General features: G+C 50.5%; 1 protein-coding gene and 1 long non-coding RNA gene across 3 annotated transcripts; one reads left to right on the top strand and one right to left on the bottom strand.

Moving 5' to 3' along the window:
- The first annotated feature begins 515 nt into the window (after positions 1-515).
- LOC119564529 lies at positions 516-15,305 on the top strand. Of its 2 annotated transcripts, XR_006287640.1 has the most exons (4): positions 516-655; positions 1,691-1,790; positions 8,668-8,785; positions 10,494-15,305. It is a non-coding gene; the product is annotated as an uncharacterized LOC119564529 (long non-coding RNA). The 2 variants fall into 2 exon arrangements; XR_006287639.1 differs by lacking the exon at positions 8,668-8,785.
- On the bottom strand, positions 605-9,230 carry LOC102937830 (somatotropin). Its single transcript, XM_043536609.1, has 5 exons — positions 9,169-9,230; positions 4,189-4,352; positions 3,250-3,366; positions 2,313-2,474; positions 605-805 (listed from the first exon to the last, which is right to left on the bottom strand). The coding sequence occupies exons 1-5, from the start codon at positions 9,176-9,178 to the stop codon at positions 605-607; spliced, it is 654 nt and encodes a 217-aa protein (XP_043392544.1). The 5' UTR covers positions 9,179-9,230.
- Positions 15,306-20,583: the final 5,278 nt, after the last annotated feature.

Genomic DNA, 20,583 nt, shown 5'->3' with positions numbered 1-20,583 from the left:
GGGCGGGAGGGCACCGGGGGGAACAGGGCCCTGAGAGCAAGAGCTGTAACTGGCAGAAAGGGGTGGATGCGAGGGGCCTCTCGATGGCCTGTCTCAGGAACGTCCCCGGCTGCCCTGGCCTCCGCCCGCCCTCCGCCGCCCTCCACATGCCCAGGCCCATGGTCCTCACTGCCCTCGGCCCAGCTTGGTGGAGAACAGGCTGAGCTGCCAGGCCCCTCCATCCAATGGCAACGTGAGCATGGTGGTGGTGGGAGAACGAAGACGTGGGAGCGGGGTTCTGGCTGCCGTCCCGTGGGCTGTGGTTCCTCAGACATCCCCTCTGCAAGAAGCCAGAGGAAGCAAGCGCACCGAGCAATGAGACGCTGCGGCACAACGCGGGGCTTCTAGCTCGTTTATTCTCTGTAGGCAAAAAGGATTTTCTTTACAAAGGGGGAGGAGCATCATTATGCAGCCCCTCCAAAACACCACAGCTAGTGGGAGAGTATGTTCACGCACAGACACATCAGCCTCTGAGGTTCTCTCCACAAAGGGGGTCACACAGGCGGGAGCATGCTAACCTTGTCTTGTGTTAGCGCTCGGGGATAAAAGAACAGTGTTTCTGCCATCAAATGGTGCAGTTGCTCTCTCCAAACCGCCGGCACTTCATCAGTTTCAGGTAGGTCTCCACCTTGTGCAGGTCTTTCTTGAAGCAGGATAACAGGCCGTAGTTTTTTAATAAGGCGTCTTCGTTCCGGAGATTGATGTCAAATTTGTCATAAGTGGGTCTGAGGACTTGAAATCCCCGGAGGCTTCCATCTTCCAGCTCCTGTGGGGACATGGCAGCTTAGGTGGGAGGGAACGGCTCTTGGGCTGGCACATCAGAGCCCAAAGGCCTGGGACCATGGAAACAAATGGCAAGGCACCTGCACAGCTGAGTGCTTCCCAGTCTCAGCACTCCTGAAGAAGGGGCTTTCACAGGCACAGAAAGCCGGAGACAGGATTCAGGCAGGTGGTGTGGAGCTGTCTTAGCACATTTGCTTTTGGGAGTTAGCCTGCAAGAGGGAGTATGCTGGGGAGAGGAGCTACTGTCAAACCCAGCACACCCCCTCTCATAGGTGAGCTCATCAGCTACCCAAGACAGGCACCTGGGAGGGAGGGGGAGAGATGGGGTCTGGAAAGGAGGGGCAGAAGGGAGTAGGTGATGTGGGTCACCCTCTATGAATGTTACCGAAGGGTGTGCAGGATGAAAGCTCCTCTTTTGGATTCCTGTCAACCTTGGGATGGTCCCTTAGCTGCTGCTTCCCTCCCCCCTTCCATTTTCTTCTTGTAAACTACAAGCACATATGTTTAAAATCCATGGTTCTCAACCCAGCGCCCCATGTTACACCAGAAGATAGTTTCCCATCTAGCCATAAAGGAGGTGGGTACTGGGTTGCTGTTCAGAGCTCATGTTCCACTTGTGCACATTCTTTCACATACACATTTTCACAAGAAGAACAATTATACATGTACGATTGTGGACATATTAAACTATAGTCTGCATGAAGAAAGCTGGACAGGGCCCCGGACAAGACACAGCGGTGATGGGAGGGATGTGTGAAACAGGTTGGAGACTGCCTAGGTGTCTCAGTAACACAGCTGGCCAAAGTGCTGGCTTAGGGGAACTGGTACACTGGTGAAATAAATCTCTTTTCTCTTTAACACTTTGCAGTCCCAGTGGAGAAATCTTTAGCTGATGTTACCAGGCTCCTGCTGCTTCTGACTGAAAAGCTTTGTGCACCAGCTGGAGCTTTTTTAGCTTTTTTGGCCAGGTAAGCACTGCTTGAAATGGAAACCTGTTTATTTGACTGGCTTCTCAGCATCACTCTGCCCAGGAATTGAGTACAAGTGTAAGTGAAAACAGGGGGGGTTGCACAAGTGCATGTAAAGTGCTGTTGATGTGTGAGAAGGAAAGAACCCAGCTTGACTCTCAGGGCCAGACTTTCAAAGGCATTTAGTTGCCTAAAGATGCAGCTGGATATGTAGGTGCCTAACTCCCACAGGACTCCTAAGACACTTCTGAAAATCCCACTCAGCTGCTGTCTGCATCTTTGGGCACCTAAGTATTCTTACAGATCTGGGCCTCAGAGCCCAGGCTGAGTTTGCGGTAGATCTGCCTACGCTACATTGATGACGTCTTCATCATCTGGACCCATGGGAAGGAAACCCTGGAAGAATTCCACGATGAATTCAACAGATGCCACCCACCATCAGCCTCAGCCTGGACACCATCTGTCTGCTGGAGTCCAGGAGAGCAATATGATTCTGTAACCATGTCACATGCTGCTGCTTACCCTCATCAGAGCCTGGATACCTTCTTCTAAGTCCCTCAGTTTTTCGTAGACTCTGTCTGAGGTGCCAAACACAAGGCTATTGGTGAACACCCTGCTTAGGAACTGCACGGGGTTTAACCAGGACTGAATGAGAATCAGTGAAAACCGAAGCAGCTCCATGTCCTGAAATGAAAATAAATTGGGGTCAGAGCTCTGCTGGAAAGGTGTCTTCTAAGCAACAGGCATGTGCTTTCCACTCTAAAACAGAATGTGACTGAAAGGAACTCTGGAGCACTGATGTGCTTAAAGCCTGTCCTCTCCCTATGCAGTACCCTCCAGGGTCACGCATGGTGAAAAGGGTGATGCAAAGAGCAGCGTCTCTCATAAAGCACCTTTCATCCCAGAGCATTTTACACACCTTACATATGCCGGAATTGCTTTACCCCCAAAGGAAGTGGAATGTGGCTGAGAGCTATGCTATGTGACAGCTTGGGAAAGGAAGTGAGGAATCCTGATGATTCTACAAGGGGAGTTTAAAGAGACAGACTGGAATTCTCCAAACTAGAATTTGGCCAGGACACCTGGAAAAACTCCTGCTCAGAAAAATGCCACAGGCTGGTTAATGAGCACAAGTGTCTAAGCACCTCTTGCTTTTATCTCCCGTTGGGAAGTTAGCAACCTCCCCCAAGTACCATGCTGGGTCACTGCATTTAGTATTGTCTTTGATGGAATGTGCAGCTGACTACTTCATTCAGTAACCTGAACTTGATCCTCAGAGGTCTCCTCTTCAGGTACTGTCCAGGCCCAGCCCTCTTTAGCTTAGCACATCATGCTTAGCTGTAGTTTTACTGGGCAGGCGCTAAGGAGCTACCTCAGACAATGTAGAGTTCCGTTGGAAACCCTCTTTTCAGAAGCGGCTCTGCTGTCAGAATGTATTTGCCAGGTGAAGAGAACTTACTGATTTCTGCTGGGCATCATCTTTTCCGGTGGGAGCCGGAATGGTTTCTGAATAACAAAATGCTGATTGGGAAATTTTGTTGGAATGCCTCTGCTCCTCTGGAATATAGGTCCGTTCCTGTGAAAACATCCCAAACACACTGAGAACTGCTCTTTCTAGTGCCCTGGGAAGGGGCCTGGGACCCTTCTCCCCAGGCTGAACTGTACTGTTAACAAGGTGGGAAAATGAAGGAAAAGGTGACAGATGCTGTGAAGGGCTGGCAGGTGGGAAATGGCGTGCAATTCCATTGATGAGCCAGCATGTTGGCCAAGTAGTTACTGAGGCTAAAGATCAACCTCTGACTAGGTCTGTGCTATGGAATAACACGTGCAGTATTCAGTTTAGCTTCTCAAAGGAAGGACATGGACATGTAATCCCATTTGTATTTCTGCAAGCTAAGGTAGCAGAAAACCAGACAATTTTGGAAAGCCCAAGGTCTGCCAGCTCCATAAGTAAATTATACACTCCGTGGACGCAGTAAGTCTTGTAAAGATGTGTCATCTCCCATGGCTTCCAGGGGAATTGACGCCAAGTTCCCCTCAGTGAAGGTGTCTGAGCCACTCTGGGCTTTGGAAACTGAACTGTAATGCTGGTCACCATGAGGGGACAAGCAAATGTGGCGGATGAGAAAGAGAAATGGGGGGAGGGCAGGGGAACGTGAGGAAGAGGGGGGACTGGGGTGCAGGAAGGAGACTAATGGTTGTTGCTGGGAAAGGTGGGGAGATGGTGGGGGACATGAGAGATGCATGGGAATATGGAGATTGGGACATAAATGAGTTCAGAACCCCTGCCCAGGATTGGAGAGAACTCCACAAACTGAACATGTCTGCGTTTGTGGGGAAAGATTATCCCATTTTCAAATAACATGGGAGTCCAATGTCACAACCCCGCGATACTTACAAACTCTTTGTACGTGTCAGCAGCCAGCAGGTGGAGGTGCTGGGCCCTCAGCACGGCGTTGGCAAACAGACTGGAGAGGGGCATGGCAGGGAAGGCTGCTGCCCCCTGGGGCCACTGCAGCCCCAGGATGATTGCGGCAAAGAGCAGAGGAGAAAAATATGACCCTGCAAAAGAAAGGGGAGGTGTCAGTAATTCTGGGGGCAGTGGCCTAATTACTGTTGGGGTGGGGGGGTGGAAGGCTACAATGAAGCCCCTTCCATCCTCTTTGTTCTTTCCAGGGCTGGCACATAGGGTAAGCTGATGGTGTGTTGGGGTTCAAAGGGGCAGCTGGTGACTGCTTCATACATTTAAGATCATTCTGATCATCTTGTTTCAACTCCTGCATAGCACAGGCCAAACAACCTCAACCAGGGATTCCTGCATCACGCCCAGAACTTCTGGTTGAGCTCAAGAGTATCTCTCCAAAAGACATCCAGTCCTGACTGACTGACAGCAAGTGACGGAGAATCCCCCACGTCCCTGGATAAGCTGTTCCCATGATTAATTACCCTTGCCATTACAAATGTGCGCCTTATTTCTAGTCTGAATTTATCCAGCTTCAGCTTCGATCCATTGGCTCTTGTTCTGCCTTGTCTGCTGGATTAAAGAGCCCTCTATGATCAGAAATCTTCACCTCCTGGAGGTCTTTACAGATCAGGATCAAGTCACCTTTTAGCCTTTTCTTGGACAAACTAAACAGACTGAATCTTTCACTGTGAGGCCGGTCTTCCAGACCTCGAATCATTCTTGTAGCTCTTTTCTGAACCCTGGCCTTTGCACTCATTGTACTTACCCATTCGTATTACCATGAGGTTACTTCTGCATAAAATAAACCAGATTAGACGAGCAATATGCAAGTACAATGCCAAAGAGACAGACCTTTTCTTGCATTTTTAAGATTCTCTCATGCTCATCCCCCACCCCCACTCTCTCCCTCTGGCCTGTTCTGTGGTGACTGTGGAAATTCTGTTCCAGACTTGCTGAGCCAGTGTGCCCTCCTCCTTACCCAGGGCTCGCCTGGTGCTTTATAAAGGGGCAGAGAATCCTTGCCTCCATTTTACAGATGGGGAAACAGCCTTTGAGAGATGAAAGCCAAAACTTTCAAACATGGGCGCCTAAATACGAGTGGGCTGGCTCCGAAGGGCCGAGCACCCACAGCTTCCCCTGCAATCAGTGGCAGCACCCAGCATGCCTGAAATTCAGGGCGCTTCTTTAGGAGCCTCAATATGGATTTACAATGCCTGACTTTAGACAGCCAGATTTAAACGTGTTGGTCCTAATCTCTGTGTCCTAGTTCCCCCTTGCCAGCTGGGGTACCGATACACATCTTCCTGGGGGACTGGGGAAGGTTTGGTTAATATTGGGGCAGTGCTTTGAAAATGTAAAACACTCTGTAATTGTTATCGGAGCACACACTGGTTCGAGGGGTGGAGTGGATTGCACATTACAATCACAGGCTTCAGTGGACACATACTCCCCAGCATTGCAACCAGAAAAACACCCACCTCCTCTTCTTCCCCCCCAAGGGCAGAAATAAAGCTAGTCTCTTTCACCGGTGCCTGTCCAGGGCAAGCAGAAACAGCTCTAGTAAGGTTCTTGGGTGCTGGGGCAGGTGTGTGGGTGTGTGTGGGGGGGGTGTAAGGCTAGCGAGTGGTGCCAGGTGCAAAGTCTAATGCCAATGGATGGTGCTGAAGGTCATGGGTTCCGAGGTGAGGTGGGTGATGCCAGTAGGTGGTGTTGGAAGTTCTGGGTACAGGTGGGAGCTGGGTGACGCTAAGGCATTATGACAGGTTTCAGAGTAACAGCCTTGTTAGTCTGTATTCGCAAAAAGAAAAGGAGTACTTGTGGCACCTTAGAGACTAACCAATTTATTTGAGCATAAGCTTTCGTGAGCTACAGCTCAAATAAATTGGTTAGTCTCTAAGGTGCCACAAGTACTCCTTTCTTTAAGGCATTATGGATGCAAAGGGGAGTCGGTGTTGCCAGTGGGTGGTACTGGGGCTTTGGGATAAACTACATTTCTGTCTGATCAATGATCTAAAGACTACTGCTTAGAAATGTTTATTGATCCTGACATCATGTGTACAGGTTCCAGGGGAGTGCATCTCTGCCCTGGCAAATCCTAGAGCACCAGACCTGAAAGCCCGGCTGTCATCTCACTGGCTACATTCCTCTTCTCAATATTTTTGTTTTATTGGATGTTAACTGTATTCAAAAGTTCCTCAAAACACACTGAAAATCTCTTCGCCCCTCTCCCACCAAAGCCCTTTGAGTCTTACGCAGCTGACATTGTTTCTGTAAGCCGCTGTTCTTTCCCAGCTGAGGAGGAGCCGTCATGGCCCTATGAAACCTAAGGGGTTTCATCATCCCTCCCCCACGGTGTCCAATATTTTCTCCATCAGGCCTTGTCTGCACTCAGAAGAAGGGTGTATAGCTAACAGCTGGCGACTAACATGAGGTAAACTCCTAGTGAGGACGAGCCAGTTGTAGGATTAACACATGTTAATCCTGTTTATCTCAACTTGCTAATGCATCTGAAAACTATACACAGCAGTGGTTTCACTGTGATTTTACCTTGTGTTAGCTAACACCAGAGAAGAGCACACCTTTCTCCTAGTGTGTACCTGAGTGTGGATTTCCTCATAAAAAAGAGGAAATTCTCATCCCTCGACACCATGAGTCTCAAATGGCTTCTTTGGGCAAGGGAACAGTAAGTGAGGGACAAATACAAGCATTTTTGGGTTAGTGAAATTACCGAGCAATCTTGCATTGTTAATATTTGGTAATAATGAGCACAGTCCTTACAGTAACAAATGAGACAAGAGCCAGGCTTCAGAAACTGGTCATTCTGAGGACTGGCTTCAGTTCCAGCTACTTTGTAGCAGGTAAAGATCTCATGAGTTCCCTGAGTCAGGGATTAATGCGCACATGTACAGGTTGGTCTTCACCTAGTTGCCATTTTTTCAGGTGCAAATATTTTGGGGCACAATTTTGATCCCACAATTTGTGTCACTTAGACACCCAAGCCATTGATTATTCCACGTATTGTGGCCACAGACGTCTGGGTGATCTAAATCGTGTGAGAATACCTGCAGGAGCAAAATAGCAGGCAGTTATTTGTAGCCTTCGTTTCCATCCCCAAAACCTGTCCATGCTGCTTTGTACCCCGGGATTCTAGTCTGCCAGGTTGCATGAGGCATTGTTTTTAGCCCTGAGGTCTTGAGAGAGGGGCCTTGAAAAGCAGCTCAGAACTGAAGCGGAGTGATAAAGGTGTAGTCAGAATAATGGGATGCCTGAAGTCTGATATCTTGTGAGCCACCATAGAGCACCTGCTCTACCGCTACTGCTCAGCTTCCCCATGGGGGATCACATTCATGTCTGTCAGTCATACCTTTGAAACTGTCACAGGCTCTTCAAACCGGACAAAACCACAGATCGTCACAAACCATTTCCCAGAGAGGCATCCCAGCATCCCAACAGACTGAACTACTCTGCTGGTCAGAGTAATGCAGTGCCATGGAAAGCCGGCAACTCTCCCTGTACCTGAGATCAGCCGGCGTCTGAACCTGGGGGGCCCCAGCCCAGCAGATCCAGCCCAGACAAAGTGTATATGGCTTGAGAAAGGAGATAAAACTTGAAGAGTGGGGCGGGCAGGGCAGACCTAAGGGTATATCCCGAACCATAGTGAACATGAGGTATCACTGAGCCCAGAACAAAGGATGTTCCCAGACAAAACACCTGGAATCGGAGTAAATACGTGTTGCTAATGAAAGGGGGAAAACACCCATTCGAGCGTTGTCTTCCAAGACTGCCAGGTTGGCTCTCTTGGCACATATGGAGCAGGGTTTAACCCTTAGGAGCCTGAAGATGAGTTTAAGGTGAGGGATAGGAGTGGAGCAAATGAGTCTTATTAGTCTCCTGCAGTTTCCCTCCTCCTTCCCCTTTCACGCCTCTTCCTTGAATGAGAGCCCCTTCCTCCACAGGAGCTGATGAAGGGGAGAGAGCCTCCTGCACCCCACCTGCCAGACCTACCCCATCAGCCATCTCCGTCAGCATGGAGCCAGGCAGTATTTATCCCAGGTGCTGCTGACCTCCCACAGCTGCAGGGCTGGGGATCAGCAAGGGGTGGAGCAAGGCTCCTCTGCAGCAGGGGTGTGGATGTGATAGATGGGGCAGCTATGCCCTGTTGCTCCAGCACCCCTGAACATACCCACACGCCCCAGCAAACCAGCTGTTTTATTATCTGTCATGGGCCAGGATCTCCTTGTACCAGGCACTGTACAAACACAGCAGAGATGATCCCTGCCCCAACAAGCTTACAACCCCCTCGACATTGGCTAGGGTTCTTAGGATTAGTGCAATGGAGCTGAGCTTTAAAAAACATAATTTAGAACTTCCTGACTTTTGTGTGATTAAAATGATAACCTCCCTGTTGCTTAGGAACACAGAAATCACCAGGCTGGATCAGACCTGCGGCCCCTCTATTCCAGTATCCTGGCTCTAACACTGCCCAGCACCAGCTGCTTCAGAGGAAGGTGCAAGGACCCTGCATTAGCAGGTACAAAATAATCTTCCCCCACATAAAGGTCCTGGTCTCTAATAGTGAGAGATTGGCTTAAGCCCTGAAGCAGCAGATTTAATATGCCTTCATAATTTTTGTTAGTAATAGAAATTATAACTCTGGATATTCCTGTGTCCATAGAAATATCCAATCCCCTTTTAAAATTGCTAAATTCTTGGCCTCCACATCTTCCTGTGGCAGTGAGTTCCACAAGCTAATTACGCATTGTGTGAAAACATATTTCCTTTATCGGGTTTGAAAGTCCCATCTTTTACCATAGACATTGAGTTTACACAGCAATACTGTCCTCTCTCTGCACTGGGTCCCACCAGCCTGCACTGATGTTCACAGTACTTTACAATTCAGATATAAAAAGGTACCTGAAGCCATTTCTCTTTGGTAAGTTGCAGTTGCTCAGGTGCTGTTTGAAGCTGGATGTTTCTAGGCTGATAGTGGGAACCTTTGAGCCATTCTTATATACTGGGGGTCATTGTAATATTTATGCATGTTCCCATGAACGTGAGACACCATTCCCCCCTGCCATATTGGTCTATGCATAAATGCACAGGTGTTCACAATGGTGTTACCTACTCAGAATTGTATTATACATAAATGTAAAGTGTATCACGGATGTTTGCCTAGTGCTAAATTTAGCACTGAATGATCCCCCCATGTTCTGTTTATTGTAAATAGAGGTCATCTAACAGAGATGTTCATCCCCAATTTCAGCAACCACTGAGTAACTCATCCTCCACATTGTTCACTGTGCTGTGTAGAAAATGTACCCTCCTCCTAGCTGGATGGGGCAAACCTTGCTCTGACCTGACAGGGACAGCTGATTTCTCAAGGCGGCCTTCAGAAGAAGCAAATGGGATACTGTGCAGTATTTGTTGCTTGGGACAACACATGTCAGCCGCTCTCCAGAGCAGAATGACTGTGTGTTAAAACATGGTCAGTGTGGATGGAGGGACAGATCCAGCAAAAGGGGCCCCCGCTTCCCCCCATGTGCTTGTCTATTGTCCACCCTGTACATTGCAAAACCAGATCCAAAACCTATTAGTTAGGCCCCTGGTATTCTAAAGCACTTTAGACCTAAATTCTGTTACAAAGCCCTGGATTTATGTAGCGGAGCTGCACTGAGTTTCACTGCAAATGGGGATTTCTGTTTTAGTCTATATCAGTTCTTATACTGTGCTCGTCACCATTGTATCTGAGCATCTTCCAGTAATGCATGAAATGACATGGCTAACATCTGTCATGTGCTGTTTGTTCTCTCATCCTCTCCCCAGGGGAGAAGTGGGGCAGAGGCGTGTCTTGCTTTGGTAGGGTGTTTTGGATTTCTTGGGGACGGTTTTGTTTTGTTTCTTTGTTGATTTGTTTTTGTTCTGCAATACATCTGTTGCTGTGTGTTTGTAAGAGATGGCAGGTCAAAGAAATGTACCGTGCACTTGGAACAGAAGGTGGGGAGGTTTGCGATGGGCTTTAGTTCCTGGGGGAGTTCGCTTGACAGTCTTGCATCAGTACTGACAGAAAGTTCCGTCTCCTGCACAAATAAGCTTTACTCTTGTTGTAGAGAGTTCCACTGGGCCAGAGGAGTGAAGGTGTGGACTACAGTCTTCACCCCAGAGTTTCAGGCAGCCTTTTAGATATCCTGGGCCTAGGCTATGGAGCGCCGTGAGGATCTGAATATGATTTGCTCTTGTAGGGAAGCCAGCATGGAGAGTGGCGGACTGGTCGTACGTAGCCTGTGTGGCTGAGGGGAGGCGTTGCAGTGTGTGGTGCTCGTTGGAGTTCTCTGCATGCAGAAGTCTCCGTGCCCAGGTATATGACATTGTTGCTGTCCAGCCGAGAGGTGACGAAGACGTGAGTAACTGAGGCCAGGTCTTCATCTGCCAGGGCGGGATGGAGTCTCCCAGCCAGCCGGACTCGCATTGTTCTTCAGGAGGCAATGTGAATTGAGGGCAAAACCAGCCAGTGAGCTTCCTTTTTCCCGAAGCAATTCCCAGAGCCCAGCGCAAGACATGTTATCAGGAATACAGAGTGTTGGGGGCATCACAGCAGGGGGGTCTGCCCAGGTTTCCTAGTATTTCCTCCGTGGGAAAAAAGGACTAGTTCAGAAGCTATTTCCAGTCTTCCATCCATGAGTGTGAAATTTCACTGAGTCTAAACAGAGGGCTAGTGAGGGAGGGAAGGTGGCTGGTCAAAGTAGCTGCTAGGCCCCATTTCAGAGAGTGCGGGGAGGGGAATCTACATGTGCCTCTGCTATTCAGGTGAAGCTGGGGGAGCAGCGGAGAGGTGGGGGGTGTTAGAAGGTCTGCATGGCAGTCACCACCTCTTGCCACCCTTCTCTTGGTCTCTCCTGCAGGCCCCCTGCCCCTGTCTTCCCTGCTTCTGGCCATTGAACTGGGGCCCTTCTCGTGGCACTCCCATGCAATGTCCTGAGCCCACCAGACATTGCTGACAAAAGCACTGGGGGCCATCTGGTTTGGTCTGCACCCCCACATGTGATCCAACTCTCCTTTGGGCTCATCATCCAGGGCAAGCAGCCCCCCAGGTGCTGGATCCAGGGACGCAAGGTTTGACGTAGGCTCGTTAATAAAAACACTGTTGGGAGGACGAGTATGGCGTGTTCCTGGAAGCCACTCGGTGTTTGTATCCTGTAGGCGCGACAACGTCAGAGAGTAAATGTCAGGGCCCCAGGCAGGGAGAGTGCTGGATCCTGCTGCTACCGCGTATCTGGTAACTCCGGAGCCAGCAGCATCTGGGGGTGTTTTTCTCCTGCCACTCCAGAGTATGTTTGCAGATGTCAGGCTGTGTCAGGTGCATGTAGGACAGGAGGTGCCCTGCCCAGCCGTCAGGTGCTGGGTAAGACTCAGCTCTTGGGGAGAGGGAACCCGCTGGGAAGTCCAGCCAGCATAACTGTGTGTGTATGGCACTTCACGCAGTGGGGGTCACTCGGCGGCAGTGTACTGAAAACACACCACCAAGGCAGCGATCTGCGTTACAAGGACATTCTGTAGGTTGCTAAGTCAAGCACTTGGAAGTGCCAGATTGACGCAACCTTCATTCTTTCCCATTGTGCGTGCGTCCTGGGTATTGAATGAGGCAGGGGTGCAATGGGAAGCCCATGTGGGATCGTGTAATCATAGACTGTACCAGGTGTGTGCGCCCAAAGGGCAGAACAAGGGCTGTACAAGCAACCAGAAGCTGTACAGCTGGCATTTCCAAACTTGTAAGCACCCGAAATAACTGTCTTGTAATGTTGATTTACTGCAGGCAACATCCTAGGGGGTTTTTTACAAAGAAAAACCAGATTCTGTTATGCACAGTGATGAGCCCCTCACTGTGCATCATCAGCAGAGTTTTAACTCTGAGCCATCAGCATTTCCGCACAGATTGCTCACACTGGGGCTACAGGATTACATTATCTGGGGCCAGGCAAGGGGTTATTCCAGCGGGAATGGACTGCTGGGCCCAGGTGCTGGATCTAAAGGTGGTTGATTGGTTGGGGGTGGGGGGGAGCTGGCTCACTGTGCTCTCTGTCTCCCCCGACTTCCAGAACTGGGGGAACTCCAGACCCTTGTGTTATCCCAAGAGGGTGGGAATGGGCCACTGGGGCCAAGGGCTTGGTCCTGGGGGAGGTTTCCAGTCCTGCTCTCTCTCCAGCCTCGGCACTGCAGCTCGTCTGGCAGCTCCCAGCTGTGCCCAGCCCAGCGCATGTTGCTGCTGCTGCTGCTTTGGGGGAGGCAGGAGCCCAGCCCTCTTGAATGGATGTGGATTTAGTTCTTATTTTCCAAAATTTCCTGAGAAATGGCTGTTTTCCAGTTTATATCTCAGCAATAGGAGAACAGGATTTTATGAAACAAAGACGAGGCCCAAGGCTGTCCCCCGGCTGAGTATCAAAGACTTGCTGCAAACAAGGAAGGCGGGAGAGCTTCTCAAAGGAGAGGCGACAAGAATCCTTTCTAATGGAAAGTAATCGGCAACCCAAGTATAGGGACTGCTGCCAGATCCCCCTGGCATTGCTGCGAGCTCTTGCAGTTTGCATGAGTCTCATGCTGTCTGGTGTTTTTCTTAAAGCCGCAGGTCCAGGAATGATGAAAGCACATGAGAATCTCATTGAACCCCCCTTCCAGATCCCGAGAAAAGGATGAAAACATGGCTCCTAAGGGCTCCACAATCAAGGCGAAGACGGGGAACCCCACATTTGTTGCTTGTTAAAAATCTCATGATTTGTAAGCCATCCTCGGGGTTTTTGAATGCGTGGAGTTAGTGACCCTGAGGCAGGTTCTGTGCCACCCGCTCCCCAGGCTCCGGATAGGGTGTGTCTGGGATGGAGATGGGAGAGAGGCCCTAGCGGCTCCTGGGCTGCTTTGGGCCCCTGCTGGCCCAGGTTGGGGGGGAAGCAGGCAGGTGGCTGCTCCTTGTCTCTTCCCCCAGCGATGCCGCACTGCACACACAGGATGTGCTGCACACACAGGGCGTGTTGCAGTTTCTCTCTGTTTCCTGCCTGCGGAAGGGACAGAGTTAGCCCTGCTCTGTGAAACAACAGGAAAGAAATGGTTTGGGTTCAGTGAGTCGCAGGAAATGAGCCCAGCCCGTGAAGCAACTGTCAGTGCAAAATCTCTCTTGCATCTTTCCGACCTGCCCCCAACACTCTAGCACGCTGGTGGGTGGGGGCGCAGTATATTTGTGTGACAGCAGCGACTACAGGCTCCTCCTGGGAACAGGGCCCGCTGGGCAGGGTGCTGTGCACACACAGGAAGAGTCAGCCTTGCCTCAGGTTGCTTCCAGTTAGCAGGTGGGGAGCGGGCAGCGAGATCTTTGCAGTGAGGGTGAATGGCAAAGGCCATCCCGGGGCCATGTATGCTCACTGCAAGGGCAGGTCTGCGCTGCAAAGAGAGCTGCTGTGTATTTAACTTGGGTTAGCGCCCAGGTTACAATAGAAGTGAAGACCCGGCAACTTGGCTTTTAACACAGGTTAGCAGCTCGAGCCAAAGCCTGTGGGGCAGCCTGGTGCTGAATTTGAGCCAGAAGTGAGTTGCCGAGCCTCACTGCTGTTCTACCCCAAATTTGCTAATCCCAGGTAACACATCCTTTGAGGCTGCTGGAGAGTGTGAAGGGGCCTGCACGTTAATGAGCGTCTGGCCCCACCAGTCTGAAGGAAAGACTGAAGGAAGCCCGTGGAGGTGAGAAAGAGTTGGGCTGGGTGAGTACTGTCAGATCCGCGCCAGCTCCCAATGGATGCTCCTATCTCAGGTGAAGAGCACCTCAGTTCAGCGTAGCTTTCCCAGTGAAACCAATGGCTCCAGGATGCCTGCAATGTGAAGTGAGCAAAGTGTTCACACCAGCCTTGTTGAGTCCAGTTCTAAAATGACTGAGTTGAACTGGTGTAACTTGGGTGCACAGACAAGGCCTAAGGGATTCAGGTACCCAATCCCATTGCCCTGCACAGGCAGCTGTGTGCCTAACTCCTTTGGGGCCCTTGCAAATCCCAGGCTGGACTCTGGGTGAAAGAATTTGCCCATCCGTAAGTGACTTGTAGTATTTACATACTACATTACAGAATCAGTCAGTGCTCAATTACTGGGTGTGTGAACCAGTGACCTTTTAATTACAACGAATTACTGACTAATTCAGCTATAGAGTTAAAACAATGTTGAGAAGTTCTGATACTGGCCCTCCCCCACCCCTGTGCATCTCACAGAGCAGGGACCCTCCTCTCCCCCTCCCTCCCGCATTGCACAGAGCTGGAGTATGCCCCTCCCCCATCCTTGGGCATCGCACAGAGCAGGGACCCACTGTGACACTCTGTACCCAAATCAACACCCTGGCACCCCCATATTTATCATGGTGATATGATTATGATATACTTGGTACGAAGTATGCCTTGTGACGTATCATTCTAAAAGTCTTGATCTGTTGAACATTAATATCCTGTTGGATTATATGCGCTATCATTGTATGTGAAGTTTTGCTATGTGTGTGTTACTGAAGTATGGTGTAAGGTTGGAAACACCAACAACCAACCTTTCAGGTACAATAATGTAAGAGCCAGATGCTGCTGATGGCCCATTAAGGGGAATCCACACTACCAAGGACTATCACAGGAGCTGTGTACAATGAAAACCTTTCAGCGATAGCACATAAACAATGGACACAGCTTGACTCAAATCCTAGCAAAAGATCTACAGCTCCTCCTATAAAGGAGGGAAAATGACCTAATCATTTGGCCTCACTTCCCCCCACAACTCAACACCTGGAAACACCTCTGGAGGACAAAGGCTGAATGGGGGAGGTGGTCCCAGGCTGGAAAGGAGAATCCCAACCTCTATATGCAGGAACTATACCATCTACCAGGGTGAGACACTGCTTGATTCAAATCCTGTCTAGTTTATAGAATTCAGATTGCGGTTTTACTTTCATTTCTTAGGTAACTAACTTTGATCTGTACATTTATTACTTATAATCACTAAAAATCTCTTTCTGTAGTTAATAAACCTGGTTTTATATCTTACTTAAAACAGTGTGTTTTGGTTGAAGTGCCTGGGGAATCTGCTCAGTGTACAAAAGCTGGTGCACCTCCGCTTCCTTTTTTAGAATCATAGAATCTCAGGGTTGGAAGGGACCTCAGGAGGTCATCTAGTCCAACCCCCTGCTCAAAGCAGGACCAATCCACACCTAAATCATCCCAGTCAGGGCTTTGTCGAGCCTGACCTTAAAAACCTCTAAGGAAGGAGATTCTACCACCTCCCTAGGTAACCCTTGCCAGTGCTTCACCACCCTCCTAGTGAAAAAGTTTTTCCTAATATCCAACCTAAACCTCCCCCACTGCAACTTGAGACCATTACTCCTCGTTCTGACATCTGCTACCACTGAGAACAGTCTAGATCCATCCTCTTTGGAACCCCCTTTCAGGTAGTTGAAAGCAGCTATCAAATCCCCCCTCACTCTTCTGCAGACTAAATAATCCCGGTTCCCTCAGCCTCTCCTCATAAGTCATGTGTTCCAGTCCCCTAATCATTTTTGTTGCCCTCCGCTGGACGTTTTCCAATTTTTCCACATCCTTCTCGTAGTGTGGGGCCCAAAATTGGACACAGTACTCCAGATGAAGCCTCACCAATGCCGAATAAAGGGGAACAATCACATCCCTCGATCTGCTGGCAATGCCCCTACTTGTACAGCCCAAAATGCCGTTAGCCTTCTTGGCAACAAGGGAACACTGTTGACTCGTATCCAGCTTCTCGTCCACTGTCACCCCTAGGTCCTTTTCTGCAGAACTGCTGCCGAGCCATTCGGTCCCTAGTCTGTAGCGGTGCATGGGATTCTTCCATTCTAAGTGCAGGACTCTACACTTGTCCTTGTTGAACCGCATCAGATTTCTTTTGACCCAATCTTCCAATTTGTCTAGGTCCCTCTGTATCCTATCCCTACCCTTCAGCGTATCTACCACTCCTCCCAGTTTAGTGTCATCTGCAAACTTGCTGAGGGTGCAATCCACGCCATCCTCCAGATCATTAATGAAGATATAGAACAAAACCGGCCCCAGGACCGACCCTTGGGGCACTCCACTTGATACTGGCTGCCAGCTAGACATGGAGCCATTGATCACTACCTGTGGCGGATTGGGAAATAAACTTACACTGGCCAGGCTTCTGACCAGGGCAAGATGGTACAGGTGTAGGGTCCTAGCCTGGGGAACTGGGGGAATTGTCTGGAGCCTCTCTATTGTTGGTTCATGAGTGTCTCGGAGATCATTCATGTAACTCAGCTGGTTGTGTCCCCACCTGTGGATGGCTGTGCAAGTGCAGGACCTGGAGAGGATTGTAGCATGTCACAGCATTACAGTGTGAGAGGGAGTCCAGGTTGGTGATACAGACGGCTCAGCAGTACCCCAGTTCTAGATTGCACCCCGGGAAACCCATCACACCTGCCCCCCTCGCACTCCTGGGCATCGCACAGAGCAGGGACCCTCCCCTCCCCCAGCCTGGGCACTGCACAGAGCAGGGACCCACCCCTCCCCCACTCCTGGGCACTGCATAGAGCAGGAACCCTCCCCTCCCCCAGCCTGGGCACTGCATAGAGCAGGAACCCTCCCCTCCCCCAGCCTGGGCACTCACAGAGCAGGAACCCACCCCTCCCCCACCTCTGAGCACTGCACAGAGCAGGAACCCTCCCCTCCCCCAGCCTGGGCACTGCATAGAGCAGGAACCCTCCCCTCCCCCACCACTGGGTATCGCACATGCCAGGGTGCTGTTTTGATCTGCTTTAGCACAGCGTAGCCATGGTGTGAGCAGGGGTCAGTCCGTGCCCTGTTAGCTGTTCACACTGGGGCTGGGTCAAGTCTGTTACTCTCATGTCTCAGTATCCCAGACCTGTGGGTACCTTATCATGGCATGTGTGAGTGTGGGGCCATTGCAGCCCCGAGGTTTCCACTCTGCCCCTGCACCTTGTCTGGGGAGAGCACCCCTTTCTCCGGCTGGTGCTGCTGTCCCCGCAGCCGGCTCGAAGATCCCAGCTGGGTAATGGGGCTGGGGTAGGCTCTGAATGACAAACTCTCCACCCCCTGCTCTCCAAGCAGACATTGTGCTGGGAAAGCCCAGGGGAAAATGCTCTGTTTACTGGCCAGTGGGCGCAGCTGGGGCCTGACTCTCGGGGGTGCCAGCACTGAAGGCGCGAGCTGGCCTCAGTGGGTACATCTGCACTGCAGCTGGGCATGTGCCTCTCACGCCGGGCAGACAGCCACATGCCACTCCACTTGAGCTAGTGTGTTAACAATAGCAGCCTGGCCACTGCAGCTGGGAGACGGTATGGGCTAGCCACCAGAGCTCAGACCCGGGGGATCAGGAGGGCTTGTACTCGGGTGACTAGTTGTTGTCACTGCCTGGGCCACAACGGCCACACTTCTGTTTTTAATTCTAACTTGAGCAGAGCTAGCATCTGTCTGTCCAGGCTGGGAGCCTGGAGTGCTCAGCACTGTGCAAAGCAGGCCCTGGCTGGCCGACTCCGTTTGCTTCCGGCTTTCTAGTTGCTTCTCTGGCAGAAGTTCTCGGTCCGGTAGTTCGCAGGGCCAGGCAGGTAGCAGCAAAGGCAGCATGTGGCCCATGTGTCTGAGGGGGCAGGGTTACACACTGTTGTTGTGGGCAGCTGCTGACAGATAGGGTACAGGTGCAATGACAGGTTGTTTGCATGTTATTGTTCTGTTAATATAAAATCCAGAAATAAGACATCGTCCACCCATCTGCCAGAAGCCCCATTCCGTGGAAACCAGATACTGTGTCAGCAGCCTCACCTGTGCTGTATTTGGGAAGTGCTGGGTAAATCCAAGAGAGGAGTGTGTGCATGGGACCATCTGGCCAGGACCCTTTCAACAGTGAGCAGTAACAACAGACGGTGGCTGTGTAAAGGGACAGATGCTTTAGCCAAAGCTGCTTAATGTTACACTCGGTCTCTCGTGCCTTGTGAGCCGGACTTTCCGTCACGTGACCTACCCCAGGCTGAAAACAAACTCACCAAAGCGGAGGCCAGTTTTCAGTCAGTTCTGTAGGCAAGGGTTGTGGAAATTGCCCTGGGGTGGGCTGCATCTCCTGGACACCGCCTCCCCATACATGTTTGCAATCACATAGCTTCTCTGGGACAACCACATAGCAATGGCTCCCATGGAAAGGTTCTTAGGAGAGCACGGACGGGTGCTTAGCTCCCTTCAGTGCAACCAGGCACAAGCTTCCGAAACTGCAGCTCTTTGGATCCCTTAGAGCCACAGCGAGGTATTGGCTGTGGGTGGATGTGCGCCGTTGGAGAGAAAATGCAGCCAAGAATTTCCAGGATGCCTCCAAATCCTACAGCTTCTTCCTGCAGATCCTCCCGAAGAGCAACCCTTTCCTGTCCCGCGGCTAGAACGCTCATCACCTCCTGCCTGCAGCAGGGCAGCCTCTTCTCCACTTCCCTGGTACCTGCCTGGTCCTCATACGGCCCATTCTGCTACAGTCACCCTCCTGGCCCATTGCCCTGCTGTGTCACACCCCTCCTTGCGACTCCCACTTGCTCCCCCTTGATCCATGAGTCTCACACACAAGCTTCTGGGCCGTACTTGGAAGGCCCTGCACAGCTTCGCCCATCCCCCTGCTTGCGTAAAATGTCATCTCTCGCCGCCTTCCTTTACTTCCTTTGCTCTTCCACTACACCAGCCACTTCTTTGATGCGCCCATCAGCAGTTCTGCAGCCTCTTGTGCACTGCCCCTTGTGCAGGAAGCAACATCCCTGAACAGATCCCACAAGCCCCTGCCATGTCTCCCTTCAGATCCCTCCTCACTGCTGCTGGCAGCCGATGGTAAATGGGCCACGAGGGTTGGCAGGTGACCAGCAAAGGATTGTATATTCTGATGACTGACCCCCCTGCTCTGTCCCAGGTCAGTGGTTTGTTCCATTTACTTTTTGTGCCTCGTCGTTCTTTGGGGCAGGCACTGTCCTTTCCATGTGTCGGTATAGCACCTAGGTCAACGAGGCTTTGATCCTGGCCAGGGCTGCTGGGCCCTCCACGAATACAAGGCGGTGCTAGAGACCTCCTGGCTCACCTGGCAGCAAAAGCCTGTAGAAGCAGCTGCAAACAGACCCAGCACTCCCTTCCCAGCCAGTCCCTCCGAAATCACTGGCATGGGTGTGTGCATCTTACTGGTGCAGTGTGGGGAACATCTGCTCTAATGTGTCTCATAAGAGCTCAGTGCCCACGACTGTATTTCGGTCCCTGCCTATACAGCCCCACCAGCCTGCATGGCACTTCACAGACACGCCCCTGCTACAAAGAGCAGCTGCTCTAAACAGACAGTACAGGCAAACCTAAAGGGCCTGGGGAGGTGAGCGAGATGCAAAATTTTGCTGGTATCGTTCCACCCAGTAAAATTTCTCCTCTTGCAATGGAAGGTCCTGTGACGTTATTGACATGAATTGTGACCATATAGATCATTGTTGCAACCAGGGTCCTATGGTTGCACCAGGTCTTGTACAGAGGAAGCCAAGTGGGGTGTCTATGGGAAGGTTGTAGTTTGCTGGTTATGATTATGCTGTCTGCATGTGTGTATCATTTTTGTAGTTGAAGTTATGAATATTGGGTATGTACTTATATCTTGAAGTGTTTTGATTCTAAGTAGCCTCAGTGAATCATTTTCTCAGCTTCTTGAGAAAGGACTATTCTCAGTAAGTGCCCAGTCAAGAAACACTTAACTGACAATGGACTTTGGGAGATGCCAATCCACATCTGAGCTTTCCTGGGAACGTTTAAACTAACGTAAACAATGGCGTCGGCCTGCAAAAAGCCGAATCATTCATAGACATGTGACTTGCCCACGTGACTGCAAACTCCATCTTGTGGAGGGTATTTTACACAGGAGAAAAAGGGATTTCCACCCACAAGAGAAAGACTATATAAGGTCCTGGAAACCCCTCCATTTTGTCTTCAGCTGGCTTGAAAGATAGCCTCTCCACTCCAAAGAGATGCCTGAAAGAAACTGGAACAAAGGACAGTTACTACGGGTGTGTGAGTGATTGCTGGACCCAGACTAGGAAGGACTCTAGTCTGTCAAAGAAGCTTATTAGAATATCTTTGAGGGTGAGATTTACCTGCATTTAGTTTCCTACTGTATTAGGCTTAGATTTGTGTGTTTTATTTTATTTTGCTTGGTAACTTACTTCGTTCTGACTGTTATTACTTGGAACCACTTAAATCGACTCAATAAGTTTATGGAGGAGATGGTATGATGGGATAACATGATTTTGGCAATTAATTGATCTTTAAATAT

Source organism: Chelonia mydas, chromosome 27 (genome assembly GCF_015237465.2).
Source record: "Chelonia mydas isolate rCheMyd1 chromosome 27, rCheMyd1.pri.v2, whole genome shotgun sequence".
Classification (NCBI taxonomy): domain Eukaryota; kingdom Metazoa; phylum Chordata; order Testudines; family Cheloniidae; genus Chelonia; species Chelonia mydas.
This window is presented reverse-complemented; position numbering and strand designations above follow the sequence as displayed.